The sequence below is a fragment of the Larimichthys crocea genome, chromosome VI (genome assembly GCF_000972845.2).
Source record: "Larimichthys crocea isolate SSNF chromosome VI, L_crocea_2.0, whole genome shotgun sequence".
NCBI classification, from domain to species: domain Eukaryota; kingdom Metazoa; phylum Chordata; class Actinopteri; family Sciaenidae; genus Larimichthys; species Larimichthys crocea.
Window position 1 is genome coordinate 17,443,237 of NC_040016.1, and position 26,348 is coordinate 17,469,584.

At 41.7% G+C, this 26,348-nt stretch overlaps 2 protein-coding genes across 9 annotated transcripts in view; both read left to right on the top strand.

Annotated features, from left to right (window-relative positions):
• Positions 1–3,954: 3,954 nt before the first annotated feature.
• Positions 3,955–12,226, top strand: LOC113745911 (cyclic AMP-dependent transcription factor ATF-7-like). 4 transcript variants are annotated; one of them, XM_027279594.1, is made up of 12 exons: positions 3,955–4,131; positions 6,186–6,247; positions 6,515–6,611; positions 6,738–6,874; positions 7,023–7,160; positions 7,296–7,453; positions 8,277–8,373; positions 8,496–8,615; positions 8,806–8,955; positions 9,500–9,688; positions 9,792–9,897; positions 10,059–12,226. In XM_027279594.1, exons 2-12 carry the CDS (start codon positions 6,200–6,202, stop codon positions 10,292–10,294), a joined length of 1,476 nt encoding a protein of 491 aa, XP_027135395.1. In that variant the 5' UTR covers positions 3,955–4,131; positions 6,186–6,199; the 3' UTR covers positions 10,295–12,226. The 4 variants fall into 4 exon arrangements, with proteins under 4 accessions (XP_027135395.1, XP_027135398.1, XP_027135396.1 ...); XM_027279597.1 differs by having other exon boundaries at positions 3,956–4,131; positions 10,032–10,201; XM_027279595.1 differs by having other exon boundaries at positions 3,957–4,131; positions 7,023–7,148.
• A 1,061-nt stretch (positions 12,227–13,287) lies between these two features.
• LOC104931277 (disco-interacting protein 2 homolog B-A-like) overlaps positions 13,288–26,348 on the top strand; it is a 39,209-nt gene continuing 26,148 nt past the window's right edge. For 3 of the 5 annotated variants that reach the window (XM_027279492.1, XM_027279495.1, XM_027279493.1), the window contains exon 1: positions 13,288–13,676. In XM_027279492.1, coding sequence (XP_027135293.1) covers positions 13,592–13,676 — 85 coding nt within the window. In that variant the 5' untranslated portion in view covers positions 13,288–13,591. The remainder of the gene's footprint in view (positions 13,677–26,348) is intronic. The other 2 variants (XM_027279494.1, XM_027279497.1) reach the window with 1 other exon arrangement.

Genomic DNA, 26,348 nt, shown 5'->3' on the forward strand with positions numbered 1-26,348 from the left:
GGGAGCCCAGTATGTAGACATATGTACCACACCTGTACGTGAGTTCGGAGCACCGTCCAGTAACGATAAACCTGGTGCCGGATGAAGCGGAAGTCGTCCACACCTGGCGTGAAGATCTCCATCCATCACTGAGGAAAGACGAGAGTTACAACACCCATGTTTTGGGTCCGTAACACCCGGAGTCACTTATGTGCCACTGTCAGTGGCCGCACCCAACCAAACTGCAGACATGATACAAAGAGTGGTTGACGGCGGTGGTACGCAGTGCCTGAAGAATGTAAAACAAGAGACCAACATGGAATAAGGATCGCTTCAAGCCCTGATAGACATGATGCCCACATTCCCTGTAGACTTCCAGCCAACAGGGAATGAGATAAAGAAGACAGCCAGGGCCGTGCACAAGATTTTGGTGCGCAATCATGGGCGGCAAAGGCGGGGTGGGCGCGTGTCCTGGGAGAGAGGACCACAATTTTTAACGATAGCGTGATTGAGACTCTGAAAAGACGCGTGAAGCCCAAAAAGGACCAGCGTCAAGACTTCTTCATCTCACTTTCCACACAGTGAGCAAGCCATTCCAACGCTGCCAATGCACATGTGTGACTAAAAACGGTTGCAAAGTCCGCCTTCAACACGTTGGCTCTTGCAACTGTGAGGTCACTGTGTTGCCGTGGTTTTCTCCGAGTGCTTCGGTTTCTCCACTTTTAAATCATAAAAAAAAAAAAACATAAAAGTAACATCAAAATAACATCTCCCAGCATGAGATCAGGGTTCAGTTCTGGACCTTGACCTGGTTCTGTTGATTTCACGGTGTTGCTGTGGTTCCTCCAGTGCTTCGGTTTCTCCACTTTGAATCATAAAAAAAAAACAACATAAAAGATACATCAAAATAACATCTTCCAGCGAGGTGAGATCAGGGTTCAGTTCTGGACCTTGACCTGGTTGCTGTTTTGAGTTCAACGGTGTTGCTGTGGTTTCCTTCCGAGTGCTTCGGTTTCTCCACTTTGAATGATTCATTCAAAAAAAAAAAAACACCCCCCCCCCCCCAAAAAAAAAAAAAAAAAAATTAAAAAAACAAAAAAATATATTTCTGCTTTCAAAGGTTTCTTTCTCAGTATTTGTAGCACAGGTGTAGCTGTGGTAAGTCAGGGTGAAGTTCTGCTGATTAAAAGAACAATCTGTATTTGAAAAATAACGTCCTGATTTCTGTTTTTTCAACATAAATTGAGATATATTGGGTTTTGCCTGTCGCTCAAACCAATAAACATATTGTGTTCCTGGATTTTGAAACTTGTGATGGACCATTTTACATAATTTATTCTTAGTTTAAAGAAAATGAAATATATAATAATAATTTTTAAAAAATGGTTTTGTAGTAGTGCTGCAAAACAAAATGAAAAAAAAAAAATCAAAAACTAAACTGAAAACTAACTAAACTGAAACTGAAATATGTTTAAACATTAAATAAAAAAAAAAATTCAATTCAATATGGACGGCAAGAAATGGACAGCATAATAAATAACTGGGTCGTTCATTCCACTGTAAGACACAGAAAACACTACTGTGGCTTTCTGTCTTCATCAAAGTGCCAATAAAGGAGGGTATTATATTTTATTTTCACAGCAGATACTTGGAAAGGAGACAATAATGGAACACAGTGAAAACATGTAGGCTAAAGTCTAACATGCAGTAGTATATACTCCTCCTGCCTGGTCTTGATGAGGATTTGGTGTGAATGAATCTAAAACTGAAATAAGTTCAGTGAGACAACAGACATATATTCAACAACAGATAACTTGTTTTATGAAGATACATTTGGTATTAACGTGTCTGTGGTCAACCGGGACATGACACAGGTCTTCTGGTCCTACAGGTCCACACAGGGGCCCCAGTGTTTCAACACTGGGCAGCTCAAGCCAGGGTCAGTTCCAGGCATGTTGCTGGTAAAGGACTGCACATGTGCTCGTGTGTCCGGCTGGGTTTACTCCACGTGTTGGTTCTCCTCTCGGATTTGAAACAACAGAAAAGAAATGAATTGATTAGTGTTTCTCAATAATCAGGAGCAGTGACACAATCCACAGCAAACACTACAAACAGTAGTTACAGAATACGACCAGCAGGTTGTCGCACTGTGTCGAGAAATGTGAATAGTGGCAGCTCCACAACAAACAAACAAACACAGATCAGATAATTAATGCATTAACGTCATTTTAACTGCATCATTATAATATGCTCTTATTATTGTTATGTGTGTTAACTAGAAAATTTTCTAAAGAAATTTTGAGTGTGGCCTGACTCTGGACACATACATTATTATTTACACTGCTCAGCAAATTCCAGTATGAATAATAGCAGTAGTATTTTACTGTTGTTGTTTGTTGAAGAGTTCTAATTTTAACTGCTTATATACTTTGGGGTGGTTTTAATCTAGAACAATGCCTTTTTATTTTACAAACTAATAGATTTGTGAAATCTTAATGATAAAAGCACTACAGGTGTGAAATAACTATAGCAAAATATTTCCCTCGGGAAATGTAGTACAAGAAGCATAACATGGAAACGTGAACTAAATGCATTAGTTGAGTAAATATTTACTTCCACCCCTGCATTTACTAAATAATGTACAATTCTCACTAAGTAGAAATATGTTACAGTAACAGTTATTAAGTAAAAGCACAAATGTATAGGGAAGAAAGTGTACTTCAAAAGTAAAGGAAGTCATTATGCAGAATGACCCATGTCATGTATTCTTGTGATAATTATGTTTATACAAAAAAAACTTCAGCTGCTTCCTATTCTTTGGCTGCACTGAGCGCGGGTTACATAATAAACACACAATTAATTCGACAGCCCTAATATATATATATATATATATATATATATATAATATATATATATATATATAATATATATATTATATATATATAGCTGTGTAATATGTATATGTTTTTATGTATATGGATATAATGTTGTATTTGTATGATGGTCTGGGTATATATGTTATGTATATATGTAATGTCTGTGTATCGATGTTTTATGTATATATGTCTGTGTATATGTCTATGTATTATGTCGTGTATATATGTGTATAATATATATTATATATATATATTATAGTATTATATGTCCGTATATATGTCTATGTATATATGTCTTGTTTATTAGTTATGTATAGTTGTTCTGTGTCTATTGTGTATGTAAGATTGTTCTGTGTTATTTTATGTATTTGTCTGTGTATATAGTCTGTATATATGTAGTATATAGTCTTGTATATGTTTATGTATATATGTCTGTGTATATAGTATAGGTATATAATGTCCTGTGTGTTATATGTATATGTGTATGAGATCTGTCTGTGTAAATATAGTAGTGTATACTGTATGATATGTCTGTATATTATGTCTGTGTATATATGTGTATATGTCTGTGTGTATGTAATATGTCTGTATAGTATATTATATGTCTGTGTATATATGTGATATGTATAGTATATGTCTGTTGTGTATGATGTATATTATGATGTATTTGTCTGTGTATATATGATATGTATATGTATATATGTTCTGTGTATATATGGCTGTGTATAATATGTATAGGTCTGTGTATATATGTCGGGTATATATGTCTGGTGTATATATGTCTGTGTATATATGTCTGTGTATATATGTATATGTATATATGTCTGTGTATATATGTATGTGTATATATGTCTGTGTGTATATGTATGTGTATATATGTCTGTGTATATATGTATATGTATATATGTCTGTGTATATATGTCTGTGGTAATATGTATATGTTGGTAATATATTCTGTGTATATATGTCTGTGTATATATGTCTGTGTGTATATGTATATATGTCTGTGTATATATGTCTGTGTATATAAGTATATGTATATATGTCTGTGTATATATGTCTGTGTATATATGTCTGTGTATATATGTCTGTGTATATATGTCTATGAGTGTTCTAGGGTTAAAGGACGTCAATCCTGTTACGTAACACCCAAACTCTCGCGATGTTTGGCTGATGGCAGTGTCAGAGTGTCAACAACGGAGCAGCAGCGGCAGCAGCGGCAGCGGCGGCACTGTCCGGAGCAGGAGGGGGAGCACAGAGGCTGACTAACCGTCGGGTGAGTTCACTCACACTTCAGATCATCTAACGTAACAAAAAATAATAATAAATATGAACATAACGCCCGGATTCTTTAACCCGATGTCCGTGAGAGCGTGTGATGTTTCCTACGAGCGAGCTTCAGTTTAGCATTAGCAGCTAACGTTAGCTCCCTCACCTTAACGTGAACTCCATAGCAGTTAGCGTTAGCTTAGCTCCTGCTGGGTGTTTTTCTTGTTGTTTGTTTGAGGCGTGTCCGCCCGGTTGTTTTTTTAATATGATGTGTGAGTTTAGTTACACGTCCGTCACGATGGCACGGCTGTCAGGCTGCGCACATGAAACGTGTCGGCTGTAGTTCAGCCGGTGGAGGTTGTGCTAAACCCCGAGGCCCCGTTTCTCATGAAGTCAGAAAGCTTTTGGCACTTCAGGTGAAACCAGCCAGCCGTGCACAGGCAGAGACACCCAGCTCCTCCACGGTGACAGCGAGCTAACCATGACTTGACGACGGGCAGCTTTGCTTTGGCTCTGCTGCCTCATCGTTACCTGTCCTCGGTTATCAAGCTCAACACAACAGGCCGACAGTCTGTGGCCTGTTTACCTGCTCAGGCTGTTGTCACCACCGAGTACGTTCATGGTGACAGGTGAGCACATGCAACTAATGGCGCTAAACTTCCTCTCCTCCTCTCCTCTCTCTCAACAGGTGCATGTCATATTGTAGTTAAGACACAAGCAGTGACATTCAGATGTGTTGTCAGTGTTGTGAAGCCAGTATAGCTCAATAAATAAGAAAAGAAGAAGATATACTTTATTAATCCCTCGATGGAGAAATTGTTTTTTTCACTCTATTTTTATTTTACATGCATTTTAACCCATAGACGTGCAATGTGGAGAGAGATGGCGGGCTGATGGGCAGCCCCGCCTTGCTCAAGGGCACCTCGGCAGTGCCCAGGAAGGAAACGAACTGGCATCTCTACCAGCTACCAGTCCACCTTCCATATTTTTGGTCCATGCAGGACTTGAACCGGCCACCCTCCGGTTTACCAAGCCAAGTCCCTATGCTACTGCAGCCCCAAGTATAAACGAGTTATAGATTATTGAAACTTAAAGTAGCATCACTGTGCTTGAACATGACAAGGCAGGCGCAGGTATAAACATAAAATTTACACATAAAAAAAATAACTATCGGGCGGTCGGTAGCGTAGTGGGTTAAGCGGCCGCCCCGTGTGTGGAGGCTACAGTCCTCGCAGCAGCTGGCCCTGGTTCGAATCCCGCATTGGACGGATAATTTACTGTGTGTCACTCCCCCTTCTAAAAGGCCAAAAAAAAACTATACAGTGGTCCCTCGTTTATCGCGGGGGATACGTTCTAAAAATAACCCTCAATAGACGAAATCCGCGAAAGTAACCAGCTTTATTTTTTTTACAATTATTATACATGTTTTAAGGCCGTAAAACCCCTAACCACACACTTTTATACACTTTTCTCAGACAGGCATTAACATTTTCTCACATTTCTCTCTCATTTAAACACTCTCAAAGTTCAAACTTTCGCAGATTTAACAAAAATAAGTACAATACTGTATTAGTAAATGAAACCGTATTTCACAGTTCTTCTGACGGTGCCTCTTTGTCCTGGCGCCGCTCCGCTGTAACGGCTTTTTCCTCTGAAGGCCTTGGTGCAGGTGTTTTTTTTTTTTTGCAGAACATACAACACATTTTGTACAATACTCCCTTAGCCAATCAGGACCACGAACACAATGTGCGTTCATACTGTACAGTACGCTGTAAAAAAAAGCATGCAAAATGACACAAAAAAAATCTGCGAGGCCGCGAAAGGTGAACCGCATTATAGTGACGGACAACTGTATATATATTTAAAGGATGCAGGTGATGGAATAAAATATGGTTTCTACAACCGGTTCTGTACATGAGGTATATGACAGTATATAGATATCTATGTACAACAGACAGACAAATAAATAAATTATAATGAGCAGGTATTTACTTTACTTCATATGCGTACGTACATGAGTAAAGCTGTAACACGTGGCTCTGTCTTTACTGTCTCCTGCAGAACATTTGTCCGAGATGGGGGATGATCGACCTTTTGTATGTACTGCCCCTGGATGTGGGCAGGTATGATTTCTCAGCATATTAATTCTTCATACACATCTGTATCAACTCTCTTTTTTTTTTTATTTATTTGTCACATCTGATCACAACAAATCACACAAGCTCACTGTATTTTTAGATTACAGCTGAGTAGAGGTGTGGAACATCTGCACAGGGTGTTTTATCCATCTTATATCATTTATAATTAAGTTATATTTGATTTAGATATGTTGTCATGTGTCAGCACAGTAGACACTCTGATATATTAATAATAATCTTGTTTTTTTGCAGAGATTCACAAATGAAGACCACCTGTCAGTCCACAAACACAAGCATGAAATGACTTTAAAATTCGGTCCTGCCAGAACAGACTCAGTCATCATTGCAGGTAACGACATTACTATTGACACATGACGCCGGATAAAGGAGTAATAAACTTGTATTAATATACTACTGTGATGTCTGGAAGGATATGTTTGACTAACCTAATAAATTCTTCTTATTTTTTTTGCAGACCAGACCCCCACACCCACACGTTTTCTGAAGAACTGCGAGGAGGTCGGACTGTTCAACGAGCTGGCCACCTCCTTCGAGCAGGAGTTTTGCAAAGCACACGAAGACGAGCAGAGGACAAAACATCAACAACATCCGGTGAGAAAAAGGATGCCTGTGCTCTGTTAATGAACGGCAGGCTGTCGGTTTCTTCAGGTTATCAGATAAAATAAAAAAAAAAAGTATGTCACAGGTTTATTATATTAGATGATCTGAAAGGCTGTATTCATCTCCTTCTCTCTGCAAGGCTGCACATTTACAGACACCGTCTGAAGTAAAAGATGAAGACGAGGGTCCTTTACAAGTTGATTCTTCCTCTCCTGGAAGTCCCGATTCATCGTCCTACATGTCAGATGACAGCAGAGACTCAAGGGTGAGAGGCAAGGTACAAATGCCACCAACTTTTGTGTGGTCAGCGTGGCTTTACTCCTCAGACACACGCCACTTGAACGTCAATAACTGCTTTCCCAAAATACATTTACGCCCGGGAAAATAAATGGCACTGTTTATCTGTCAACAGGAATTCATGACAAAGCCCGTGGCAAGCTCTGCCCCCACTCCAACCATCGTGCGTCCAGGTTCTCTTCCTCTTCACCTGAGCAATGACTCACTACACCCAACTCTGCCATCTCCAACATCTGTTATCACACAAGCTCCGCCTTCCAACAGACAGCTAGGGTAAACTACAGTGTGTTCGCGTTGTTTGCATGTCTTTGGTGTTCGCAAAACATCCTAAAACCGAAGTAGTGCTCAAAGAAAAGTCAGTCCCCGGAGATGAGCTCTCCTCACCAGAGTAACACAGCTGACGGCAGTGATCACAGGAGATTTTTCCCTGACTTCTCAAGGCTGTGTTTACTTCACGAATCCTCTATCCCACATTTGACAGACATCACTGCAAAGTTTCCTGTCTTATTATCCACCTAAAAAATCTTATTTTAAGAGCTAATGAGTTAAATTACTACAACATGTATACTCACTCACAAGGTTGGACTTTGCTTTGTTTTTCTCTTTCCCACTGTTGAGTTTTTCGGAGTTCATCCTCGTAGCTCCCCGTAACCCCAGTCACTGTGTTTATAGACAGAAAGTACAGTAAAGAAAAAAGCATAGAAAACTGCACTCTCATTATAATCCTGTGTCCCTGTATGTGTCGAAAATGTATTCATTTCTCAATCATCCTCTGCATCCTGATGAAACGGCATAGGTTGAGGCAGGTGTGGGTGGAGGTGAACAGTCCTTTTTTAGAGCTCCATATTTCTGTGCATCTAGTCTAGAGAATATTTCTGAGCTATCAAATTAAACCCCCTCTTGAAATGACACCTCGCCCGCATGTTGCGTCGCTCTAACTGCCGTTTCATCTGAACTCGAGAGGCTCGGTACCATTAACGCTTAACAGAGAGCATCCGTTGGCAAAATAGATTACTTTGCCCACCCTCTCTCTCTCTCTGGATCTGTAGTTTGTCAATGGCCGCAGCAACGATTTATATTTGATTTTTCTCTACAGATCCCCAACAAGCGCTTATCCACTGGTGAGGCATCTCCCCAACGGGCAGACAGTCCCTCTCCTGCCCAGTCCTGTGCAGATGACCTCAGTCATATCTGTGAGTTATGTTTGGGGATAAATAAATAGCAAAACGACGATAAGAATTTACTTTTTTAAACGTGTAATATCCTGTTTTGTTTCTCTCTCTTTCTCTCTTTGGACATTCGTTATGACGTGAAGCTTGCGAGGCCAGTGAACTCAGTGCCTAACATCCCCGGCATCCCAGGACCTCCAGTTGGCGGGGCGAGCAGCGGGTCGTCCTCTCCGTCTGGTTATAGTTTGCATTCTGATACCAAGATGGTGAGACGATCAGTCAACGTTCGCATCACTCAGGGTTCTTTTTCAGAGCTTGCAGCATACAATCGTTCACTTATATGGGGCCGTTTTTTTTTATTTTTTATTTATTTAGTTAGTTTTAGTTTTTTTCACATTTTTAAAAAAATGTGTTCTATTAAATTATCTACATGAAGCGTTGTGTGCTTCTTTGTAGCGGCTGAAGGCAGCGCTATCACATCAGGGCACAGGAGCACAAGATGGTGCTGGTGGGGGGTCAGGATCCATCCCTGCTGTCCCACAGCGGCAGGAACAGAGCCAGCAACCTTCTCAAAACTCTGATGCACCATCACCCGCCCAACCCCAAGTAATACGCATGCCGTATAAGCCTTACATCCTTGATAAGATCCCGACGGACACATAACCCTACGGTTTTAGGGAAAACCTTTATTGGCATGACATGTGTACAGTGACACAGATCCCTGAAGTAATATCCCACCTAGTATTTGGAATATATTGAACATATCATATTGGAGAATTGTCATCAGTGTCTTTTGTCTTTGTCCGTTGTCTTTGGCCATTTCACAACCAAGTACTGGACTGCATTGTGTTTTTTTTTTTTTGTGTGTTTTTTTACATTTCTTGGGTTCTGATCTTTGTGTAAGTTGTAGTTCTCACACAGACGATGAACGGTACCAAGCAGCGACTGCTGGCCATATATAAATAATAATTTGCGGACATTTGTGTGTTTATCGTGTGCACACATACATTTGTGTCACTGAGTTAGAGCATAGCGCTCATTTCTCATCTTAAGATGACACTTGTTTCAAACTTTCTATGCCACGTTGTGTAACGAACTCACGACATTCACTGTCCCTCTCTCTCTCCTCCTTCTCCTCCTCCTCACCCAGGTGTCCCCCGCTCAGCCAACAGGAGGTCGCCGGCGGCGAGCTACAGAGATGGACCCCGACGAGAGGAGACAGCGTTTTCTCGAGAGGAACCGCGCGGCCGCTTCGCGCTGCAGGCAAAAACGAAAGCTATGGGTCAACTCTCTGGAGAAGAAGGCAGACGATCTCGCCAACATGAACGTCTCACTGACGGTGCGTTTTTCTGTTTCGGAGACCAGCTCACAAGATTGTCTTCACAGTCTTCATGATAACGCGACAAGACTGATTCGTGTGCATTTTTTTGTGTCGCCATTAGAATGAAGTAAGTCTACTGAGGAATGAGGTGGCACAACTGAAGCAGCTCCTGCTGGCCCACAAAGACTGCCCTGTCACCGCTATGCAGAAGAAGGCCGCTTTCTTAGGTAATCACTGAACATCGTGAACTGACAGACGAGCTTCCTGCACTGTGTCGAACTTCTTTTTTTTTTTTTTGTCAGGAACCATCCATCATCTCATCCATCTAATTGTATTCTTTTTACTCGCTCACCTCTCTAAGGGTGAATGTTTCTGTCTCTGTCTCTAGCTGCAGGAGGAGAGGAAACCTCCAGGGACACTTCCACTGAACCCATCGGCTCCCCGGCGGCGGTTATCCAACACGCGCCGTCACCCCCTGCCTCGGCCTCCAGTCCAGGAGCCACCATCAACGGGCTGAGTGTCCGTGCAGCGGAGGCGGTGGCTATGTCGGTCTTGGCCGGCATGGGATCGGGCCAGCCGGGAGGCATCGTCATGGCGACGCAGTCACAGTCGGCCCAAAGATGATGTGCTGACGCGGGTAGCCAGTATAAACTCAAGTGGCATTTTTGGAGGCTGGACTATTGCAAAGTGTTTGAAACCTCCCCCACACCACCAGACTAAGATCCTCCCCTCACAGCCAATGATAATCACACAAAGACACGGCACAGTGCCTCCGTCAACCCTCCACTCCCAGCAGGCTCCCTGTTCAGAGACGCTTCATCACTCTCAGTATGTAAATATGAATAACACGTCGGACACTCACTCTGCAGGGTTTTGGGGTCATTTCTCGTTCAGTTATGACGGTTGTAAAAGGTTTTTAGATTGGGATAAAACAAACAAAAAAAAAAGTATGAATGAGAATGTCAATCATTTATTTTTATTTCATTTAAAAAAAAAATGCAGCTTCAGCTTCCAACTTTGTCCCCTACACACACGCTGGCTGTGATGAGGTTGGTTGCTTTCCAAGGTTGAAAATTGTACTTTTCAGTTGTAAGAAAAGATTTTTTTTTTAATGCCTGATCCTGCTCGTTTGACGTCGTTTTTACCGGTGCGGTAAGTACAGAGAGAGATGAGCTGGCAGACTGCGGCGAAAAGGAAAAAGCCTGGAAAACGTTTTTCTGTGTTTACTTTTCAACCTGTCCTTTAGTTTTCAGTCTCCCTTTTTGAGTCGATTCTCTTTAACATGACGGTTTAGTCGGCCGAGCGCATAACAAAGCAAACTGCAGACGTGTACACAGTTTTACCCTGTGAGTGTGTGCCTGACTTTTTTTTTGTTTTTTAAAAACCACCGTTTGGGAATGGATGCCATTACATCAGTCGTGTATGTATCAATCCCTATTGACTGCATGGATTACTCAAGGCTGAAGATTACCACTGTTTCGTTTGTGCTTCATTGTAATATCACTGTTTATTGATCTGCTTTTTTTTTTTTTTTTCCTTTTTCTGTTTTATAACATGAAATTATTGATGCAAAAATTGTCCTTATATCCTGTAAGGAGTCCATCCTCAGTCCTGATGTAACACACTTGAAATGGGTTAGCTTTAGAAGGCCTTTTAAATGATAATCAAACATATTAGATTTTAAATCATTTATCCTGGCATTTCAGTTGAGGAAAAGAGTAGTGCAATATATTTTTCTATTGAATATCAATGTTCTTGCATTTAGCTGACGTGTGCGTGCGTCTATGTGTGTGCGTGTGTGTGTGTGTGTGTGTATAGCCCAGCCGCTGAGAGGGGTTCGGTCTATTTCGTTCGAAAGCTAAAGTTATGAGGTCGACCAGAGAAAATGTGAAGATGAATATCACGAATGAATGAGAGTGGCAGTTAGTGCACGTCTGTAGAAGATTACAGACGTCCTAATCTTTGGGTCATGAAGTAGACGTAGTACTTGTGCGAGGTGCTTCTTTTGACATCTAAGTTTTAAAACTGCAGATTATTTTATACCGCGTAGAAACTTCCAAGACTATCATGTCGTTTTCCCCTTGTCACTGTTTTTTTTTTTTTTTTTTTATAACGTCATTGTTTTAAGATTTTTCTCTGTGGGCATGTTATGCTTTTTTTTCCTTCTCCATTGTGTGATAGTATATCCCCTTTATTTTGTTTCAGAGGATAGATTGTCTTAACAGAGGTTGAACCACATGAAAAAAAACAAGTCTCGGAGATCTCTGTACGGAGTGAGTTTGTCAAATACTCAGGCCTCAAGATGGGAAAAATTACTTGTGTATAGTCTCAACTAATGAATAAGTTGTCTCGGGCAAATAATAAAATAAATTAATGAAAAAAAGTGAAGCGTGCTGTTACCTGTCCTTACTTCCAGTCACAGAGGTAAGCACCAGTGAATGCCCAGTGATCTTTGAAAAAGCCAGAAGTATGAATGTATTTCCAAAATCCTTAAAACTGCTGTCAACGTTTCAACATTAAAAATGGATTGTATGACTGAGTCACCAACACTGATGAGCTCAAGAGTTGGCGTCTTTCAGTTGCACGACTTTACTGTTTTGGTTCAGGTTCACTGCTTGCAGCAACACACTTCACTCTCTGCCTGTAAACACGATTTAACAGCCTGATATCACCAGGAACTCAATATGAATACTGATGTTCTGGATCTGCCAGTTGTTCATTACGCAACAGTTTGCAAAGAAGTTTCTATATTTAACTTAAAAATTGATTTTAAAAAACAATGTAGTGTATTAAAAGTTCCTTTCCTCTGCCCTCATATGGCCGTGAAATAATGTTTTGCACATTTAAGATTCTTCTACAAGCCTTGTGAAGTGATATTTTATCATTTTGTCTGAACAAGTTGCAAACAAACCAAAAACCTAACACCAATATAGAAAACTTTAGATCAAATTGAGCATGGACGGGTGTCATTTTGGGCTGCTTTATATTTGATCTGGCAACAGCAAATGAACAGAATAATAAAAAAATAATAAATAAAACAGAAAATTTTGTAAAGACCCCCATGGTTATTGTCAAAGGAGTTTTCAAAGGTAATTATTATTAATTTTTTAGATAAATTGGATAGCTGTAGTTGTGACTCCAGAGATAATGAAAGACACAAAGTAGTTTCCAGTGGTGGGATCCAATCCACTTTATTTATATAGCACGACAAACACAAGGTTTCCAAAGGGCTGCACAACAAGATAAAACACAATAAATGACACAATAAATAACACAATAAAAACATGAAGTAGACAATAGAAACATAAAAATAATAATAAATAAAATAAATAAAAATCACAAGATTAAAAAAAAAGCATGTATACAATGTAACTGAGTACATTTACTCTAGTACTGCACTACAGCATAAACCTGACATCGATAATAAACTATTTCCATTTTATGATGCTTTTAAGCTTCTACTGCACATACAGTACATTTAACCTCCACATCAATGATATAATAATATATTATAATATGATATTAAGCAGTTAGAGGAGTCATTCTGCACAGTGAGTTTATATTTTGCTCTTGATGTTTCATTATAACATTTTAAATTCAGTGTTTTGTTTAGATGACTGTACTGTTAGGGTCCACCTGGCAGGTGGGTTTGCTCCAGAGGAGCTGCTCCTCCTCCTCCAGGCTGTGACAGCAGAGGGAGCAGGGAGTCCGCTTCATGCAGCCAGCCCCGGTCATGTGACTGACGGACTCCTCTCTGCTGAGTTGTTCGCATCTCCCACAGTCATGGCGGTGTCGGGGAGTCTCGGAGATGGAGTACACGCCGCATCTTGATTTCATTTCTTAAGCTTTCATGCAGGACTACCGCACCCGCTGTCACCAGAGATATCGCAAACATCCCGCAGGCTGCTTGTGCTCCCGACGATGGCCGACCGCGGCGTTGATCTGTCGGCTCTGCCTAAAGAGGTCAGGGACCAGCTGGCGGAGTTGGATCTGGAGCTATCCGAAGGTAAGCTCTGCACACAGCGGCTGGGGTTTGATAGTTTGAGCCGCTGGATGGGAGTGAAGTGTGTGGATCTTACATGACACAAACAAGAAGGGTCCTGTGTCAGCTGGGGGACTCTGCTGCTGCTGCTGCTGCTGCTGCTGCTGCAGTGGATCCATGCACGACTACAACAAATGATAAAACACACACACACACACACACACACACACACTGACCTCCTTCTCAAGCTGTCATCCCAACTTCAACTGGCTTTTATTGTGTTTATGTGCACAGATTGTTTTTTCCTCCATTTTCTTGTTTTGATCCACATCAACATGTCACATCATGCTCATCATCACAGATATGGAGGCACATACACTCCTGTGCAGGAAAAATGGGTCAACTTTGACATCCCTGAGGCCCTGTGTGTGTGTGTGTGTTTGTGTGTGTGTGTGTGTGTGTGTGTGTGTGTGTGTGTGTGTGTGCAGACATCAGTGGACTCCTAATGATGCTGTGGCCCCCCCCCCTTCTCCAACATGCTGCTGCTGCTCTCAGAGCCTGAACCCTGAAAAACTGCTGCAGAGTTATTTGTTTTATAGAGAATGACTGTGGGAAAAGGGGAATATGGCTGTTATGCAACTCTCCTCCTAACAACGTGAATCACGGTGCAGCAGCTCGATCGGTGCTTGTGCAGCTCTCGGGTGCCTGGAGGGTGGATGAGTAATGTCATGTTTCATATTGAGAGACATGCGGGTGGTGGTGGTGGTGGTGGGGGTGTATATGTATCGGTACTAGTGTCGCAGGCGTACGTACAGATACCTGGAACTGCCCTGCCCATGCTGGAGGACAGGTGAAACCTAAAGTGGAAACGTAAATACTCTTGCTCAGGCTATTTTATTTATCTCAGTAGCAGAGACGGTGTCGAGAATAGTTTTTCACTCATTCATGAAAAAGGCAACAAATCTCACAGGGACATGCGTTTGAAGAAACAAGCTGGCAGGCTTCCCCCAGCTCAACCGTCACTCGTTTCAGTTTGTTACTCAACAAAGAAATATCCATTTCAATAACGGCCTGGCTGTCTGAAGGTATCACTTTACCTCGACAGCATGCCATTGACCATAAGTCATTCACAGGGTGGCACAGAGTGGGGCTGTGCTACGCTTTGACCTGAGTTAGAGAGTTGAGTGTGTGTGTGTGTGTGTGTGTGTTCTGGTTAATAATAGACACCAATTAACTGTGTGATAATGAGGCTGGATTATGGAGGATGGGGTGTTCACACTGTGTGCAACTCACTTAACATGGACGGGAGGCAGTGGATGATGGGAAATCGCTGTGTAATCAGGCGTGCTTGGAATACAGTATGTCTAGATAAATGACAGCAATATTTATCGTGTATTTAACCGACGCTTGACTCGCCTGTTTGTAAAGGGTGTAAGGCAGGTGTAGTTGTTGAAGCGCTGCTGTGTGATCGCAGGATTCCTTGTTTTGTTCCGCTTTTAACTGTGTTTAAGGTCAGTGCCATAGAGACCAGACAGTGAGCTTTTGATTTTGAAATGTTTCCAGTGAACTCCAGATGTGTCAAGTCTGAAGTCAACCCGGAATGTTTGAATAGTCCTGTGCCAATTACGTCTTAATAAAAACTTAGTAGACCGCAAAGGGTAATTATTACTGGATATTAGAGTTGTAGCTTATGATCATTTAAATGATTATTTAATGTGTCGATAGTGATAAGAAATACGTCTTCAAATGTCTTGTTTTGTCCAACTAGCAGCTCCAATTATCACATACTATTTTCATAATAGCAACTATAGTTTAACTTGAAATTAACTCAGGTGTTTCTAAAAGAGGTTCAGTTCCATTTAGTACATCAGAGACTTTGAGAGACTGTTTGACCTGAATGAACCTTATTTAGTATCACTGGTAACACCTGTGTTTACACTACTGTTTCAAGTTAAACTATGGTCTGTTGTTTAATATGAGTCTAGTAACAGTAGTTAATAGACTAATAGATAAGCTCTTCGTTTAAGTGCCAGTAGTGAGGCTTTTATTGTGAAAGTGTATGATAACAGACCTGCTCACAATAATAAAGCAGCCAGTTTAATATCTGACATAAAATAAGCAGAGGGAGCCTTGTCAGTTGTTGTTTGTGTATTTATTTTTAAAAGACTGGAGGTGTTGCTTTTATTAAATTCACACCGTAGAACAGAGATTTCTTTGCTCGATGTTAGAACTGCGATTTATGACAATCTGTTGATTACTTCTGATAAAATAGTGTCTTTAAAATTGCCTGTTTTGTCCCAAACATACACAAAGATATTCAGTTTACAGTGATTTAAAAAACCAAAAAGAGTTGATGATTATTTCGGACTTATCATTTCAACGCTTATCTTTGCAAAGTAAATGTTAAGAAGAAACCTGCCATCGGATCAGGTCTCGAGGTAATTCAATTGTCTTGTAAACAGCTGCTGCTTTGCTCTGGTTGAACCAGTCTATTGGCAGAACATTCAGTTAAGCTCTCCGAGCACAGTCAGGCTCACCTGTAAACGCTTTAAGTGTTTGTAAAGTGTGAGTGAGTGGTAAGGTGAAACCGTCAGAGTGACTGACCCCCCTGCTGAGCGCTCAGTCATCTGTAACTGTAGATCAGAGATGACTAATAAAAAAGGCTCATGCAGGCTGTCCAGATGCCCCGCTCCTGTATTGATTGATTGAAGTGCATTCGCCGTCTGCTCGACGGCACTCAGCCTGCACGCCGCTGACGAGACGAGGCCAACGGCAGCTGGCCGCCCGATGAGTCTTAAATGTTCCCATGGATATCTTTTACATGGCAACAATCACCCCCATTGTTGTCCCGATACATGGGACTCCCCTAGCAACAAACTGAAGAAAATATGCATCAGCACTTTTTTTCCACAGCAGTAGTTGTGGGCTGCAGCATGTGTGTGTGTGTGTGTGTATTTGTCTGTATGTGTGTCTGTTTGAGAGAGAACGAGAGCAACTCCACCTACTTTAACCTCTCTGACTGTAAGGACACAAAGAAAGCCATTGAGGGGATCAAAGTCTTGGTAATTGAGTCAGACTGGAATTTAGAGCACTGAACCACAACTGTTTAAGCTGCTCGGCTCGGGAGCATGTGGGCGCATCGTAGTGTCTGCAGCTTTACTGTATATTGTTGTACAAGTGAGTGAGTGTGTGTGTGTGAAAGTGACCAGAGATGTTGACACAGAGCATGGCATCGATCTCAGAAATGTGGCCGTCAAAAACAGTTGAGAAAGTTGGTATCAAATATCTGCTCGGATTCATAGTCTTATTTACTTATCCTTCAATCGGATCTTCGCTGATTTGAAACATAATCTTGTTGTATTTTGTTCTGGTGAATGTATTATAAATGGCGTGTGCATTCCGATAACCTTTAAGACGTTTGGCTTTTGTCTGTGAGTATTACAAACTGATGTGCTAATAAGCCTTTAAACACTTAATCTGTCACTCCGACTGAACTTCTTGGATTGGTATATCGTGAACGCGGCTTAATGTGGGTCGGTTTGCGATCTGATTCCCTGCTGCAGCCATGTTCGCTGTGTGTGCCCATTTTTAAACATGTTGGTTGGGAGATTTTTGGCCGTGTTTTTCACAACTTTTTTCACTATGGATTTTAACTGTTATTCATACCTGTGTATATAGTGTTAAATTGTATATCCTATAGGTGTATAGTGGTAAAGTTATTATTTTGATAGTCGACTAATCACCGATTATTTTTTCGATTAGTCGACTAATCGGATCATGTAAATTGACTGTCCCGGAAAGGGGCGGGTGGACGGGCGCTGTCAAACTTGCGGACGGAGCCGTGAGCCACCTTTGCCCCAGAGTCTTTCCATGCCGACCCAGAGCCGCCGCGGAGGAAATGCGCCCGGCGGAGGCCAGCCAGTGCCGGGGAGAGGTCCCGTGAGGGGATCCTCCCGCACCGTGCGGCCGTCCCTGACCCGCAACATCGTGAATTCCTGGAGGGCAAGTAAAAAAAAAACAAAAAAACGATGCGTCGACTACTAAATTATTTGTCGACGATTCTGTTCGTCGACATAATCGTGACTAATCGACTAATCGTGGCAGCCCTACTTGCTATTACTTACTATCTAACTTACCGTTTGGGAGCTGCTGTAACAAAAACTATTTCCCTGCGGGGATTAATAAAGTATTTCTGATTCTGATTCTATATAATGTAACCATGTTTACCATCTCACAGTAGTTTTGCTGTGTCGTTAGTACACTTCTATGTAGTACTCTGTGTACACTATGGGTCAAGTACAGCCATTGAGCCCTTACTCGAAATGACAATCACGACATTTTTCTGCTTCTTCTTTGCCGTATTTCAACTGGGGCGGAGCATTAGTGCCAACGTTCGATGGCCAAACTACAAACATAGAACATATGTAAACATTTGTAGATTGTGGTATCCACTGCTAAAACACCATTTCAGTGCCGGCAGTCCTTCACATTCTGCTTCACAGCCCAAAATGGGTCCATTAAGGGTGAAAAGTGTCACAAAGTTCCACACTCAACTTTTTGACCACTCTGAACACACTTAGACTGAAAAATAGAAAGTGTAAGTGTGGAAGTACGCAAATTGAGACATTTGTTTGTTAGCATGCTCTGGGTGTTGGTTAGTTCAGTGAGAGCATCCGCCCCATGCACGAAGGCTCAGTCCTTGCTGCAGCGGCCCAGGGTTTGAATCCGACCTGCGGCCCTTTGCTACATGTCGTTCCCCCATCTCTCTCTCTCCCTGCATTCCTGTCACTCTTCAGCTGTTTCTATAGTATAAAGCTTGAAAAGGGCCGAAAAATATCTTAACAAAGTACAGCTGAGGCCGATGAGAATGTTATTAGTTTTGTAGATATTTGGTCAGAAAAAGTATTTAGATGATTTGGACCTGATGGTGGCGCTAAACAACGAATCAGAGGATCATTATTTTGTGAATTTCACATCAATCCCTCCAACAGTAGCCGGCAGACAGACCAAACCAACAGAGCATCATTGCTATGCTGCTACCACGGCTAAAAACATATTGGTGTTGAGCCCTACTCATAACCTATGATGGTGACCTATTGTATACGTGTGTAACTATGAATTTGTATGAATATTTCACAGTTGCATCCAGTAATATACATTTTTTATTTTTTATTTGATTGCTGCCTCGTTCTCTGCTGTAACTGTCCGGACTCATAAGTAGATGTGTGGATTTTCTGGCGACTGCCGTCCATCTCGCTTTGTCTGTCTGCAATGCTGCTGCTGCTGTGGAGGAGAGGCTGGTTTTCATCTCAGCAGCCTGTTCCATACTGAGAGAGAGCGAGGCAGAGGAATGAGAGATTACGGTCCTGCCTGCGTCTCTCAATCTAGGTCACAGAGCATCAGGGGGCAGCATGCCTGGCTCAGTGAGTCACACTGGGGCAGGACTGCTGCTGGGGATCTCTCTCTCTCACTCAACACCCACCCCGATGACAACCGCTGCATGTTTCCCCTGAGTGCTGTATTATTGTAGCTGATGGATCCCTATTCAATACATTACCTATAAGTGATAAGACCAAAATCAACAATGCATTAGTCCATCTTTCTAAATCACAGACAATATATTAATAAAAACAGCTGGGCACTGTCGTTTCTAGCAAACGAGGGGTTGAGACCAAGTCAGGACCACGACACACTTACCATAACGTGGAACATGCATACTCTTCAAATAATTCTGAAAGATCCACCACCTCCATTATAAGATTCATAAAAAAACACCCAACACAAAGTCACATAAAGTCAACACTGCATTAGCTATCTAGATTTGGTAGCTCGTGCACCCAGTTAGGTGTCAAATAGCTGGAAAGTGACTGCAACTAGTGCCCTGAAACGTACAGTATTATACATAGGTCGCTACTAGTATAGCTGATATTAATATAAATCTCTTTTGTGTGTGGGTGATGAGATTTCTAAAGAGTTTTTTCAGTAACTAGTGTCTCTATAGCGTCACTTTCACTAATGCTCTCTTTCTAAGTGCAGATAAAAACTGGACCTTGTCCCAGCCGTCACTGTAAGCAGGATTTGCATACTGCTGTGTGTGTTTTCTTTTGGTTGCTGTTTTGCAGATGAAGTCTCTGTGGTTTAGGTAGCCCAATTATTAGTATTATTTTTTTATTTATCACAGAAGATTTGGCTGACATCTCCTCCCAGACTGCCACAGCTTCTTCTCGGTCTCCTGCATTCACGATTTTGTCTGAAAGTCATTAACAGTCAGACAAAAAGTTTAGAATTGAGTCACCCAAAGTTATTGGGTGCAGTTAAGACATTTTTCTTTTTTACATCCAACCACAGTAATTATGTTAACAAACAAAACAAACCATGCACAATGTCACTTCAGTTGTGGTGGTCTTGAAGGTTGACCAGTCTTCAAATGAAATCCGGTCCTCTTTGTCTGAGACTGAGCGTATATTTTCTAAGGAAAAGTGCAAAAACTTTGCAGGGTTCAGCTTTGTAAATGTGAGGATTTGATGCTTTTTCTTTGTCATACTGTATATTATAGTAAACTGAATATCTTTGGGTTCTAGACTGGAAAAGCCTTTTTTTTTAAATCAAATTTTTATTTTTTTTTTCACAACAAATACTGATGTACAGTCACCGAACACACTGTTACATCAACCTCCCCATTTATACGGGCTGTTGACAGTTCCATATACGTAACATCCAGAAAAGTTATTGTTGATGGTCAAAGTGTGAGGGGGCTTCCAGCGTACCGCGATCATTTTCTTAGCAGCTGTTAATCCTGCCAACAAAACACGTTTCCGACATTCAGGAACTTGAAATGCTGAAAGGTCATTTAGTAAAAACACTGATATGGTCACAGGTACTGTCTCCGATATGAGTGCCGTCAGCTCAGCGGCCACACCCTGCCAAAATCGCGCAACAGGGGGGCACTCCCACACCATGTGGAGGAAAGTGCCAGGGGTTTTTAATGTACACAGGGTGCATGAGGGATCACTGATAACTTTCATAAGATGGAGCTTACGAGGGGTCAGGTAGGTCCTGTGTGTGAAATCATAATGGATCTGTTGGTGGTCAGGGTTTCGAGAGGCGAGTTTGATGTTGACCCACACTTTGTCCCAATCAAAATCCTGATCCAGATCCAAGTATAGAGTGGATACTATTCCCCTCGCAGCTCTTTGAAGATTATAACGTGTATTTTTACCGTCTTCTGACATTTTATAGCAAAAGCAATTCATTGATTAACTGAGGTGGCAGAAAATGATGACGATAATAAAAGCGCTTGTATCCGTGGTGACGAACATGTGGCTCGCTCATGTTTGGATACACACACAGTACTTGTTAGTAGCATCATTTCATTGCTGTTTTTCTGCGACTCTTTGGCAATAAGAAACAATATAAAATATCACCACATTTATCCTTCAGGGATGACGGGCTGGAAAACGCTGGCTGTGTTATCCTTGCATGTGTGCGTACACTCTGACAGCACTGACAGCGACAGGAAGGAAGCTGATTTATCTATTTAAAAGCGTATTAACTGTTGCAGAGGAGTTGTACTCTGATCTCCAGCCAGCGCTCCGGGCCACAGACTTGGTTTTCCACCACAAAAAAAAAAAATAGGGACTCTTCTGCCACCCATGTCACACAGAAACACAACAGCAGAGTCATTTTTTTATTATTATATAACACCCTTTGTGTCTAATTTGCCGTGCACACACACACACACATAAAAAATACAAAAAATACTGAATAATTTAGACGCACACTATCAGCTGGGTATCTGAACCATCTCACTTTCAAGTTCACGGTGAACTGCAGGCGAGCTCTCAGTCTCTCCTGGCTTTAAATTTGTGCTTCACTAAACCTTCTGGTGATTATAATCAACCGTCCTCTGATCCATTTGTTCTCTTACTTCAGCAGCTTGTAACTAAAAGTAACAACAACTGTGTGGAAATGACGGGCGGTTGGAGTGAGAGGAGCAAGTAGTCGTCAGGTCACTGTGCTCTTCACTGAATTATTAAAAAGTGCCAAGTGGAAATAGCTGCCTGCAGCACGTGCTTCAGATTCAGCACATCAGTGAGTCCACTGCCGTTTATTCAGAGTTACTTTCTACTTCCTGACCTGGCTGGGTTAAGCTTCTCCAATGTCAGGATTTTTTAAACTTTCCTCTGTTTTATATCATTGTAGATTTAAATGAAATTGCTGCTTAAACAAATCTATACATTTAAAGATTGGAAGAACTTTTGATAGACATGTCTGTGAAGGTTTCCAGGTCATCAATCTTTCTTCGAGATAAAGAGTTTGATCTGGGATCAACTGGATACGGTTGTCGAACAGTGAAGATGTTTCACCTCTCTTCCGAGAGGCTTCTTCAGTCCTGAGAACCGAGGTGACATCTTCCAATCTATTCATAAAACTGCGAGGGACGTCCTTCACTGTTTTCTCATTTGATTACTCAGATAAATGATTGACAGAGTAATCAACAATATAAAAAAAAACATTGTTAATTGCAGCCCAATGTGACGTCTTCATCAGCTTGTTGTATCCGACCGACAGTCCAAAACCCCAAATAAATCCAATTAACAACGATAAATAAATCCGCACACATGAGGAAGAGGAAACCAGTGAATGTTTTGCATCTTTGCGTGATGGATGACTTCAAAGATCTGTTGTTGATTAACCCTCTCCCGAGTTCAACACTTAAAAATGAACAAATGACAAACAGCCTGCTTCCGTAAATGCATTTTTTTTTGTCTCTTGATTGCTTCCTAATGCGTTTCATGTGACGGCAGCCCCCCTCGTGGCACAGTGCTGGCCTGTATCATCGCCATGGTTTTACATCTCCTGTTCCCTCACGCAGCACCACACACAAGCTCGGTTGCTATGGACACGACCCATGTGGTACCCCCATGTGTGCCCTACACATCCCCATCCCCCCACCCCGATTAAACACACACACACACACTCGTTTACTCTGTGAATTTTCCATAAACCCTTTTCCAGATTAGAACGGCCATATGTTGGAGACACACATGCAGTAAAACAATCGAATGCTGTGTTAAGCTTTTAAAACCGTCACACGGGAAACATGAGGTTTCTGCTGCCCAGTCATAACTTGTCAACAACACGTCTTGCTATTTCAAAAGCTGACCTCAGTATCCCTGAATCCATAGCATGCAGGTCAAGGCATCCGGGCGATCCTGAGCAATCCATGAAATCAGAAAAGATGTTAAATTAGCATCTGAGTCATATTTCATTTATAATATAAACCCCTTAAGAATCTAAAGACAAAAGACTGTAAATAAATAGAAGTTATGTGGATTTACTTGGGGTGAAACATCTCAAGTTTACTATAGACAACAATTAACTGCATGAGATGATGGTGGATCTGCTACACTACTATTTTGTTCTCTGTGAGGAGGTGCAGGTTCAGACCTCCTGAGCTCATCAGCCAAACGCATCCTCCCTTTGGGTGGCTGTGGCTCGGAGGTAGATCGGGTTTGATCCCCAGCTGGGCAAGATGCTGAACCCCAAATTGCTCCCCAAGGCTGTTAATGTGTATGAATGGTTAGCTCCCAAAACTGATGAGCACTGATGAACCGTGCATGGTACCCTGGACCTGAAACAAGAACTTTTATACTTTTTCTACAGTACCAGGACCTTTTCTATATTGAATATACTGCAGTACTGTTGTACTTACTGTATTACAACCCCCCCCGTTAGATTATAATCCAAAACTTTCTGTTTTCCTGTTGCAGTCACTTCCTCCTGTTCGTCTTTTGAGGAGGGATCTTTCCTTTTAAATTTCCTCTCTTGACGTTTCTTCTTTATGTTCTGTGAGAGTAGAGTGGGTGGTAACTGAGTCAGGAGCCATTGCTATTGTGTATAGCAGCACATGGAGGTATTGTATGTGGACGTGGGCTGTGCAGATAAACGTGACTGGACTTGACTTGATTTCAGCGTCCGCTCACCTGGATGATCACCTTCAGTGACAGTGACAATCAAAGTCTTTTGAACCTTACAGGCCGACACGTAGAACCATCGCCTGGTACTTTTTGTTGATAGTGAAGGAAAATAACGTTCCTCTGGGTTTTTGGTTCTTGCTTCACTTGGTTTACATCATCTTCCTAATTGTCATGGGCTACCCACGGTATCTGATACCAGTGTGTAAATCCCACAGGAGGATATACCCTCGTTGGTGTTAAGTAGCATGTCACTGCACTTACTTACTTGTGTTAACGTGTGTGTGTGTGTTTGTGTGTGTGTAGTCAGGTGTGTCGTCCACGCCCTCCTCTTTCATTTAGTCTGCTGTGCACACAGCGAGAAGAAAAAGTCGACGACTGCAAGGCTGAGACGGTTATTTTCAGTTAACTCTTCTGCTTTGTATCCCCCCTGTTATTACTTCTGCTGGACCTCAGGGGCCCTGTGTGTGTGTGTGTGTGTGTGTGTGTGTGTGATTGTATGTATGTATGTGTGTACATGTGTGGTGTCGTCACCCCCTGTTGTTGGAGTTGAGTTTAACAAGTGTGTGGAGTGAAACATGATTCACTCTGTTACCTGAGTTGACCACACCCTGCCCGCTATCCAAAGGGAAACAATCACTTGAGAAATTCTGTGTGTGTGTGTGTGTGTGTGTGTGTGTGTGTGTGTGTGTTTAAAGCAGTTCTTTCACTCACTAATCCCTGTACTACCAGTTTTTTTTATTGTCTGAGTCATTATACGTATAGCCTCTATACTTTTAGACTCATGATATGTAAACCTCAATGACATACAGAGACACAGTTCCACCATCCTTTGTCATATTGACACAGTTTCTTAGACGGTTTAATGATTTGTGTTATTTTGGAGGCAACAGCGTTGAAGGAAAAACTGTAATAATACATGATTACAACTCTTTTTTTATGCCGAGTGGGTTAAAGACACCAAACAATATGTCTGTTTTTATGCCGAGTGGGTTAAAGACACCAAACAATATGTCTGAATTTGGAAATACGTGTTCAAAAAGATGCTTGTAAAATATCGACACAGTGATGTATCCATAAAAATTTGAATGTTTCACTCAGCTCAAACATCATATCTTGAATGAAAAGTCTTGGTAGTATGAAATATGGATTTTCTTTCTAACTTTAAGGCTACCTAAAGCGAAATTTAGGTAGTGAGATAAATAAAGATTTTATATACGCTTTGAACGTGTTCTAGTAGCACCCGAAATGCCAGTCACTCTCTTGTTTGCAGTCCTGTCCTGTACGGACATGCACTCTGAACTGTTGCCTCCTCCGGGGAGATTTTTGGTTGTTCACAAACAGGCAGCAAGTGCACACATGCATAGACACACACCTGTCGAGCCGCATTTGTAGGTGATTATGTAGGATCTGTAGTTGAGCTGTCATACTGCTTTTCACTTTGTTATATGGTGGTAAGACACTCAAAGCACACACAAAAAAAATGCTGGATTTGTTTTGCTAGATCTGTCAGAGGAGAACATAATGTCACCCTCCCTGACAGGAAACATGCATGTAGGGGAAGGAGACACTATCTTTCTAACTTATGCAGCATTATGTTGTCTCAGTTCATGAATCAGCTGGTCGGTAACATTCAGGAGTATGGTGTGTGTGTGTGTGTGTGTGTGTGTGTGTGTGTGGTCAGGCTGCTGTGCGTGGACGCAGTGAGTGGGTGATCTTTTGGCTCGAGTTAGAGGCTCGGCCTGCTGGTGTAGAGGAGGCAGCTGGGAAGTTTCAGTAGGGTGTTTGTTCTACAGATAAAAATGTGCTGGCTCTTTTTAGGAAGGCCGGGTTTGGGGGGAAATAAACATGAACCCCTCCGACTGAAATAACAACTTGAACTCATATCAACAAATACAGAAATGGGGCACATCTCCAAACAGAGGGGAGCCATATGTCATTCTTTATTCTGCTGGCCTGTTGCATAGTCACGTAATCAAAGATTTGAACTTTGTTTTATTAGATTTGGAAGATTTGGACTTGGAGCCTGATGTGGTGTTCTTATAGCACTATCCAGCATCTTGTCTTCAAAGCATGTTGAAACCATCTGTGTCTTCTGGCAGCTGCAATATTTGAACTGTGTTTTGTGAGCAGGTATTTGACACGCGTTTCTTTTTTAAAAACGAGCGAGATGCGATGAAGAGAGAGGCAAACGCAGGCAGAAGAGAATAGAGGTCGGTAGCTAATTACTATTCAGACAGAGTGCCTGTGGGGTGGAAGGAGAGTGCAGTCTCGCTGCAATTCAAATAATCCGAGGCTGGCGAATGTGAGTGTGTGTACGGGTGCTGAGAGAAGGCATGGCTTTGATGTTTCTCTCTGAAATAAAACCCATACGCTCCGAGGTGAACGCACGAGTCTTCTTCGGCGCTGTCGAAGAGAGAGAGGAGAGGTTCAGCTTCATGCAGAGTCCGAACGTGAAACGGTTTGATTGTGACCCACGCCATTAGGACAGACGTGACTGGGTCAGCGTGTGATAAAGTGGGTTAACGAGAGAGGAGCTGTGCTTTGCCTCTTAGGCAGATCTCTTTGACTGGTTTGGGTTTAAATTATGAGCTGACAGGAATAAGAAAGAATTTTATTTGTTAAGTGCTTTTCATACTTTGGTGCATTCCAGGCTGCCACAAATAACAAAAAAAAACAAAAAAAAGCACAAATAATAAGTTTTCCCAATCTCACCACA

Coding starts and splice junctions, on each gene's coding strand:
- LOC113745911 (XM_027279594.1), top strand. CDS start 6,200: ATGGGGGATGATCGACCTTTTGTATGTACTGCCCCTGGATGTGGGCAG. Junction 6,875..7,022: donor CAAAACATCAACAACATCCG/GTGAGAAAAAGG, acceptor TCTCTCTGCAAG/GCTGCACATTTACAGACACC. Junction 8,374..8,495: donor AGATGACCTCAGTCATATCT/GTGAGTTATGTT, acceptor TATGACGTGAAG/CTTGCGAGGCCAGTGAACTC.